Below are 10,053 nucleotides of genomic sequence, written 5' to 3' on the forward strand. Positions count from 1 at the left end.
GGGTAGTGCTAAAAGGTTCTTATTGTGCCTTACCGGAAAGGTCACAAACCTTTGGAAAAGTCACAATCTTTCGGAAAGGTCATCACCTTTAATAAAAGTATCAACTTTTCATAAAAGTCATAACTTTTCATAAAAATCACAACTTTTCATGAAAGTCGCAACTTTTCATAAAAGTCGCAACTTTTCATAAAAGTCACAACTTTTCATAAAAGTCACAGCTCTTTGTAAAAGTCGTAACTCTCCATTTTTCATTCACACATTTAAACACCCAACATAAATACCCAATGAAACTTCTGAAGTATGTCTCATCCACTTCTTTGGCTTCATCATCTTTACCTGGTTTCTCCTTTTTGTTCATGGGAGTGCTAATATCTTTGCAATTTTCCATTTTGAATTTCTTGAGAATTTCCTTTGCATACTATTTTTTGGCAAAAGAGAAACTCACTTTTTCCTTGTGTAATCTCCATTCCAAGGAAATATGTCATAAGCCAAGATCAGAAATTTCAAAGGCTTGCATCATATCTTGCTTGAACTTATCAATTAGCTTTTCAGTGCTCCCTATGATCAAAAGGTCATCCACATAAACAGAAACAACAAGAATTTCACTGCTGCTATGCTTAACATATACTGTAATCAAAAGGTCATCCACAAAAAGAGAAACAACAAAAATATCACCCCTATTATGTTTAATATACAATTTAAATTCTGAAAGACACTTTTCAAAATTGAGACCGAGAAAATAATCATCTATTCGACTATACCAAGCTCTTAGTGCCTGTGTTAAGCCACAAAGAGTTTTATGTACTCAATTGACTTTATGTCCCTTTCCATCTATAACAAACCCTTCAAGTTACTCAACATAAATTTGTTCTTCAAGAATGCCAACAAGAAATGCTTATTTGACACCCATTTGATACACTTTCTGCCACGTTGTGCATAAAAGATTATAAGCAATCCGGTTATGCCAGGCCTAGCAACTGAAGCAAAAGTGTCAGAATAATCTACACCAAAATCTGCACCTAACCCTTAACTACAAGCCTCGTTTTATGCTTGTTGATTGAACCATCAACATTTAGCTTTGTTCGGAACACCCACTTTAGCCCAATCACCTTTATGCCTTGAGGTTTGTCAACAAGCTGCCATGTATCATTTTGTTCGATCATGAACAGCTCCTCCTCCGTTGCATTCCTCAACTTAGGGTCTTTGAGAGCATCTTTAAGGTTAGCAGGTTCACGAATCGCAATATTTCATCTCTCATATATATCAGAGAGAAATAGAGTTCCCCGAACTGGTGGATCATCGTCCCTTTCATTCAACCACAACCTTGTTTTCTGGACGAAATTACTTGAGTTATCCTTATCCCATTCTTCATTCTCCATGAAGCAAACATCTCTGCTGATAATTATCTTCTCACCTTCAGGTTGGAAGATTTTGTATGCTTTTGAAACATTACTGTACCCAATAAAAATGTCTGGGGAAGCCTTCTTATCTAGTTTATCCCATTTGACCTGAGGTACATTGGTAAAACAAATACAACCAAACACTTAAGAAAATGCAGTGGAGGCTTGTATCGATCCATATCAAGCTATAAAAAGAGTTTGATCTTTCTCAGCTTTTGAGGGAAGTCGATTTTGTAGGATCACAATTGTATTTGTTGCCTCTACCCAAAACATCTTCGAAAAATTCTTTTCGTGCAACATACATCTTGCCATATCCATGATAAATCTATTTCTTCTCTCACGAACTCCATTTTGTTCTGGAGTATAAGGAGCAGTAAGTTCACATTAAATCCTTGCTTCTTCACAAAATAGATCAAACTGATGAGAAGTGTACTCCTTTCCATTGTCAGATCATAAAATCTGAATTTTGCAGTAACTTTCATTTTTCTAACATCGCTTTCAACATCAAAAATATGCTCTTGACCTCTGATTTGTACTTTAAAAGATAAATTCAACACATTCGGGCCATATCATCAATAAAACAACATAATAACGACTACCATTAAGTGAAGGAGTCCTTTGGGGTCCTCCAATATCAGTGTGAACCAGCTGCAACTTTCTTGTTGCTCTCCAAGTTTCCTTTGGGAATGAAAATCTACTTTGTTTTCCAAATTGACAATCCCGACAATTTTTAGAACTCGCTCCCAATTTAAAAAGGTTCTCGAATACCACCAATTCTTGCATTTTCAGAAGCCCTTGATAATGATAGTGTCCGAGTCTCTTATGCCATAACTCGGAAGCATTTTGTCTTACCAAATACACCACATGTTCTTCCTCCAATGGATTTAATGAGAAACTTCTGCCTCTCATTTTGACTTTAAACAAGTCATATCCTGAGGCTTCCTTGATCAAGTAATGATTATCTTCGAAACACAATTTGAAACTTTTTTATAACAATTGCCCAACAATTAATAATTTCTAATCTAAATTTTGTACATAAAGAACATCAGAAATTGCTTTTTTACCTGTTTATATTTCAAGTGTAATAGTTCCCATTCCTCTTGCCGGAATATAACTGCCATAACCTATTCAGACTTTTGTAACTCCAGTAGGCTTCAAGTCTTTAAAGAACTCTTTGTCATGAGTCATATGGTTTGTGCATCCGCTATCAATCAGCGAAACCTCAGTTGAAACATTGCTTGCAAAACACGATGCAAGAAACAGTTAATCCTCTTCCAGTTCATTAACAACCTGGGCGTATGCATCTTGCTGCTGCAATTTACTCTTGCAGTTGATTGCTTCATGCCCAAGTTGGTTGCACTTACTCCATTTAGCATCCGGCCTTTTCCAACACTTACGCGACCTGTGCCCATTCTTTCAACAATGCTAACAAGGAGGATAATTTCCTTTAACGCTACCTGCATTGCTTTTGTTGTTGTAGCGAGCTGTTCCTTCTCCATTTGTGGGCTAGTTCTTCTTATTTTTTTTGTTTTTGTATCTTCCACTCTCTTCATGTTTGGCCACCAATTCTCCCTCTCTAAATGCCACAATAATTTGATCCTCTTCATGTTCATTAACAACATGGGCATCTGAGTATTGCTGCTGCAATTTACTCCTGCAGATAATTGCTTCATGCCCGAGTTGGTTGCACTTACTGAATTTAGCATCCAGCCTTTTCAAACACCTTATATGGCGCGTGCCTATTCTTTCCATAACGCTTACAAGGAGGATAATTTCCTTTAACACTACCTGTTTTGCTTTTGTTGTTGTCGCGAGCTGCTCCTTCTCCATTTGTTGGCTGGTTCTTCTTATTGTTTTTGTTTTTGTATCTTCCACTCTCTTCATGTTTTGCCACCAATGCTCCCTATCTAATTCCATATTCTCTCATAACCCTTCTTTGTTCTTGAGACTTCAAAGAATTCAATAATTCCGCCAAAGTAATTTTTGATAGATTCTTGGTGTTCTCCAAAGTGGTAATGGTGGCTTCAAATTTTTCAGGTACAGTAACCTGAATGTTTTCAACAATACGCGAGTCTTTAAACTCAGAACCAAGTAATCTTACTCTGTTTGCTATGCTCACAAGCCTGTCAGAGTATTCTTTGATTGTTTCCGATTCTTTCATCTTCTGAAAGTCTCTAACGAGATTTAGCACTTGCATATCTTTGATGTGATCATCTCCATAATATTCTGCCTTGAGATAATCCATATGGCTTTTGAGGATTTTAGAGATATGATATGAGGAAAATTGTTGAAGGGACTGATGAAAAAAAAATGCCTTCCTTAGATTTTCTGGTTTTCTTGTCCTTGTGATTTTTGATTTGAGAAATTGTTGGGTTTCTGGGTAGCGGAAGAACTTCATACTCTTCCTCGATTACCTCTCAAAGATTTAAAGCTTCGAGATAAGCTTCCATCCTCATTGCCCACATGTGAAAATTTTCACCATTGAAGACAGGAGGTGCCATTACCGCGAAACTAAGGCTTTCTTCCATTTTCAATCTCTTGTTGTTTCTGGTTGTGGTGCTTGAGTCACTTGAAACAATCACTCACAGAAATACCCTAAGATCCCGCAAGATAAGAAATATCTAGACACCAATTGTTGGTAATTATTTGTAGTATGAGTTATTCGAATGCAGAGAAATCAAGAAGAATGTTGGTAGAAGAACATTTTTATTGATGTTTTCAGATCAGGTTTGTCTCAACAAGTTTGGGGGCCTAAAGCCGTACATTATAAATAGGCTCCTATTCTTTTTAGTTGATAAATATAAATTGAATAATTATGATATACTAGTGTAATCCTACAAATAAGGTCTGGAGAGTCAGGATATATGTAGACATTATGAAGTAAGTACGCAAATAATGTAAATTTTCATTGAAAATTATATAATATAAAGGTGGAATAATAAAACATGACTCAATTTTTTAAAAAATATGATGATATTAAAATAGTGTGGCGATGAATTTGATAAGTTAATAAATAATATTAAAATAGTGTTGATAAGTTTTAGTGCTTCAAATTTGAATAAGACACCACAAATAAATCTAATTTTTTTTTATAAACACACAACAATAGATATCACATAATGTTGAATGTTTGAACGTTTAAGAAACTTAAGAATATTCAATAATGTAAGAATGAAAAATAGTGAAGGGATAATAAAGAAAAGTAAATATTTTACGAAGACAATACTATTGGTACATGATAATTGTCAAAATATTAATGAGCTAGACAACAAAATAGATAGCCACATGCGAAACTAGAAACAAAGCCAATCTCAGGGAACAGTGAAGCTTCATTAGGTCTTTCTGCCTAGGTGATACTAAAATTAACTTACCACATAAGAATCTAGAAAAGACACTCCAATAAACTAAAAATATTCAATTTCTCAATTATATTTTCAATACAAAAAATTATTTTCAAAGTTAAAAATACATAAAAAATTTTGACTAAATATATACACACACATCTTTGAGAGAAAATGGGGGGCCCAAGCGATTGGTTTAGTGGCCTTATGGTCGAGACCGTGCTTCAGATTGCATTAATAAGACTGAATGGAAACAAAAAGCAGTAAATGCACTACAAGCATATTCCTAACTCAGTAACTCCTAAATAATAGGAATAGATGACTAACAACTAATTGGATAAGTCTTATCTAATATAACGTAGTAAAAGTAACTGTAGTTGAAAAAGCAAATTTCTAACAAAAGGAGCAAGTTCAGTCCAGGAACTTCTGAGTCTATTATGTAACGTATTTTTGTTGAGGAAATATCTGATGAAGATGATACGGATGATTCGGATGAGGATAATTCTGATGATGTTGTTATCATTGAAGAGGGGGAGGATGTAAATAATGAATCAGGTTCGAGATGGTGGTCGAATACGGGCTTGAAAGTTAATATGTTGAATGCAAAGGATGAGGAGGTTGTTTCGTCTACCTCAAGCATGTGTGATAGGACACCGGTGAAATCAGTGGAGGTGTATACTCATAGCATCTCATCTTCTGAGTCTGAGTCGGATTCCAAAGCAAGTCATGAGGATATTGATGAACTTGAAGATAAGAAATACAGGTTGATTGAATGATCAATTTCTAGCCACTATGATGATGAAATAAGTGATTTTGATGATATGGAATGAAGAAGGAAAAAAAAGAGTTGAATGGGGGGGCCTGAGTTTGTTTTTGAGTGTGAAAAGCAGAAGAAAAGCGGAGCATATCTTCTTCGTGCACACTCACTTTTTAAGTCCAAAAAGAACTTAAACAATGGAAATGATAGTAGTAGACCAATTCTTCTTACTGATGAAGAGGAGTGTCATGAATCGGGGTCTTATGGCGAGGAGTCTAAATCTGAAGAGGATTGCGAGGTTGATGACTCGGTGAAGAATATTGTTCAAAAGGATTTCGTTCTTAAAAGGATGTTGTTCGAAAGGATAGGAGGACTGGAAAGAAGATTCTTGGAGATTCTGAATTTATGAAGTTTGTTGTTGATTCTATCATAAATGTTAATGATCATTATAAACTTACTCCTTTTGAAGAAAAGAAATAGGTTCCTGTCAAGGAAACACTTCCTTTAGTATTTCGGTTTGAAGACGAGGAACCTCCTCCCCCTTGAAAAGGAAGTTGAAAATCTTTTTGCGGAAATGTAGATGTGTATCCTCGAGTCAGATATTAGATCTATAAATCCATCAATTTCGCCGATGCAGAGTGGAGATTTAAGTGACCATCAGATGGGGAAGCACCAACTTGTTCTAGATGAACAAATTAGACTCATGTCTAAAGTTTGTCCCTATGTTCATTTGGAGATCAAGTACATATTCCCTTCTTTTGTAAGTATACGAGTTTTATCCCGTCAAACACTTCTTATTTTAAATTAGGAACACAATTTCAAGTTCTACATGAATCAATTCAAGACAACTACTACTTTTTATGCTACTAGATTGAAAAGGTAATCTACGTTGTTAAGAACAAGGACATAAAAACAGTTCACTAAGCACTGAAGTAGAAGTGTGTCCCAGTCTTTTATGCCAAAGACTAATGTCAAGTTCGATGTTGATACATCATTAGATTCTTGAGCATCTAAGCTAATAGGTTTTCCTACAGCTCGACTCAGTAGCCAATATAGCCCATTGTCCTCCTTACTAATCTCTTTCACCTTCCCAGTGAAGAGATTATGAAAAATGAACAAGAACAAATCAAAATATTGCAACTCTCTTGTTAGTTTTGAAACTGAAAGTAAATTGAACTTAAACTATGGGATATACAATACATTGGACGTAGGATATAGTACTCTCATCAGTTATTGTACTTGATCCACTGTGTAACCTGTCCCACATCTCCACTAGGAAGTTGCCCTTTCTTAGAATTGCTCAGTTTATTAAAGGAGGATTTATGTAGAAAATTTAAGTATGAAGCCATATGGTTAGTTGCCTTTTTTTTTCCTGCAATCTATTCAGGACTGTGTGAGACTATCATAGCCAAAAGTTTAATCATACCAGTCACATTTGCAGATGTGTTAAGAGGTAGGTTCATTGTTGATCTGAGGAGTGTGTTGTGTCAGACGCTACACTATGTGATTATACTGCTCTCTTGTTAGTTTTGAAACTAAAAGTAAACTCAACCTAACACTCTGGGATATACAACAAATTGGATATAGTACTCTCATCAGATATAGTACTTGATCAAGTGTGTGTGACCTGTGCCACATCTCTATTCGGAAGTTGCACTTTCTTAGGATTTCTCTGTTTATTGATTGGGGATTTATTTGGCAAATTTAAGTCTGAAGCCATAAGGTTTATTTCCCTTTTGTCCGCAATCTTATCAGGATTGTGAGAGACTATCATAGCCATAGGTTTAATCATACCTGTCACATGTGCAGATGTGTTAGAGGTATGATCATTGTTGATCAGAGGATTGTGTTGTGTCAGCAGCTTCACTATGTGATTATATTGCTCATGTGTGGAAGTACAAGACTTAACATGACTTAGTTGGGTTTGAACTTGCTGCCTGCATTATTACGTTGATAATTCACATTTGTGTTGAGAAGCCTCATTTCCTGAACCATTTCTGGAAATCACATTGTATTCTGAAATTCCATGTATGTTGCACTTTCACCTTTTTACTACACATAGCAACTTTATAGTTACTGGAGTTTATCATTGGATTTGATCGTAGTAACTAACTAGTGATTTTACTACTTTACTCCTCTAGTCTATGTTAATTCCTTCAACATGCTATCCTTATATTTGATTTTATCAACTCGCGCTCCAATTTTTTTTTGCTTGACCCTTAAATTCTTGAACTTCTGCCATCTGCAGCAATTTGTGCGACCAGATATCCATACAATATGCCTAGGATTAGCTGCTTCAATGGGATCTTTTATCCTGGCTGGAGGACAACTTACCAAACGTATATGCTCAAATGGTCCCTTATGAAGTCTCTATTGGTATTATTCTTATTGTGCGCCTTGTGAGCGCATTAGGATCCGCGAAGGCAATCGCTCGGATGTTCCCCTAACCCAACCCGAGAACGGACCGGAGGGAACCGCATCATAGGGAATGTTCGCGTCTCGTCGCAAGGCTCATTTTTTGTTGTGGGTCATAAGGACGGCAACTCAGGCTCATAGAACTCGAGGGAGGTATGAAAGAAAACATTTAGGACAGTCATCATCACTCTTGGATGTTGGTGGCTTTAGATTCTCTAATTCTTCTTCAATCCAAGATTCTCCGATTAATGAAGAAGGAACTGTGTGGGATATAGTTCCCATGAAGTGACAAATCAACGATTATCCTCATCAACGTGGTGGATTTGAGTTTATGTGGAAAAACATTACAGGAGATATAAATCGAGAGAGAGAGAGAGAGAGAGACAGCCTCTATCGATAGCAAAAGAGGATGCATAATCTCATATCAACCTGGCACCGAGAAAACCCGTCTCACCATAGTATTTCTTCAATCATATTTGAAATTTTTTCCAAAATATCGACCTGTAATCATAGCTCTTTCAAGTTTGTTGCTTAACTGGGAAGCTGAGTTCTAGAAATGGGAGGTGGACATTCCCTTCCACAACTTGAACAACAAAGATTTCTCTTTACAGGAAGATGAAGCTACTGTGAGTGTTTTTTTCTGTTTTTCCCATGTGGGAAAGAGAAATCCACACCTTATACGAATGGTGAAGCTGGGATCGAGGGTTAATGGTAAGAGTATTGTGGGGATCAGTTATGACTTGTTCAGGATTCTTACTGGAGATGATGCAGACGGTTACTCTAAACCTCTTAGAGAAATCCTTCTTAAATATCCCGGTCTTATGGTCCTTGAAAAAGGGCACCCTGCTCATAATGAGCAAACCCTTGCTTGGAAAGCTTTGAAAAAGGTTGAAACCGAGAAGCGCATAGTTTTATCTGGAACTCCTTTTTAGAAAACGATCAAGGAGTTATACAACACTCTCTGTGTAGTCAGTCCAAATTTTGCAGTTCCATTGACAAGAATTCTCGAGCATTGGAAGAGCTTAGGGATATTATTTCACCACTTGTCCATAAGTGTACTGAAAATGTAAAGAAGGTAAGCATTTCGGGTATAAGGGACACTGTAATTCACTTGAGACCCACCGATTTGCAGAAGGAGTTGCTTAGAAGGATTCCAAAGAATCTAAGCTCCTTTTATGATCAAAATTTGGTGTCTCTTATGTCTGTTCATACTTCACTAGTGGCAAATAGGAAGGAGTTCTCTGACTTAGAAAGTCAGCTAGCTGTCGGTTGGATCCAGATACTTGAGTAAAAATGAAATTTGTTGTTTAGCTTATCAGAATTTGTGGTGGGTGGAAGGAGAGGGTTATAATATTTAGTCAACTACTTGATCCTCTAAACCTGACAAAGGAGAAACTCAATTCTCTGTTTGGATGGACTTTAGGTCGGGAGATTCTCTATATGGATGGGAAACTTGATGTGAAGCAGCTGCAGATATCTATAAATTCTCTCAATGAACCTAAGAGTGATGTAAAAGTTCTTCCTGCATCCATAAAATCCTGTTTAGAAGGAATAAGTATGATAGGGGCCTCAAGAGTTGTTTTGCTTGACATTCTCTGGAATCCCTCAGTAGAACAGCAAGCCATCAGTCAAGCTTACAGGAATGGGCATACCAAATTTGTGCATGTTTACTGTCCAGTAAAATCAAAATGGGAGGTCGATAAGATTGAATAGCAGACGAGAAAAAACTACCATTCAGATGTTTTTTTGTCTAGGAATCATGAATCCAAGATGGATCCTTCATGTTCTGTGTCAGAGGATAACATACTAGAATCCATGGTTGAGCATGAGGGCCTCCTTCATATTTTTGAAAATCTCTCTCATGAACCACGTGGGGTGCCACCTAGTACATGTCTTGATCTTGTAACCAACCTCCAAAACCAAGATCTTAGGTTAGTATGTGTTTTCTTCTGGTTTTCTAGTACATGAAGCAATCAGACTTGTTTAGTATGTTTTGTTTATTGCCTGTCTTTGAAAAATGGCTCAAATTCTTTATCTCTTTCTTATAAGATCAGTTGGAGCCTTTTTTAGTTTGCGAAGGACATTTGTTAGAGGAATTTTTTAAGCCATCCATCATTACAGGTACACTACCATATATACC

General features: G+C 36.5%; 1 protein-coding gene and 1 pseudogene across 1 annotated transcript; one reads left to right on the forward strand and one right to left on the reverse strand.

Moving 5' to 3' along the window:
• Positions 1–3,303: 3,303 nt before the first annotated feature.
• Positions 3,304–3,645, reverse strand: LOC107030006. The gene has a single exon (XM_015231420.1). The coding sequence runs from the start codon at positions 3,643–3,645 to the stop codon at positions 3,304–3,306; it is 342 nt and encodes a 113-aa protein (XP_015086906.1).
• Positions 3,646–5,008: 1,363 nt separating this feature from the next.
• LOC107030007 lies at positions 5,009–9,844 on the forward strand (annotated as a pseudogene).
• The last annotated feature ends 209 nt before the right edge of the window (positions 9,845–10,053 follow it).

Source organism: Solanum pennellii, chromosome 9 (assembly GCF_001406875.1).
Source record: "Solanum pennellii chromosome 9, SPENNV200".
In the NCBI taxonomy this organism is placed as follows: Eukaryota; Viridiplantae; Streptophyta; class Magnoliopsida; order Solanales; family Solanaceae; genus Solanum; species Solanum pennellii.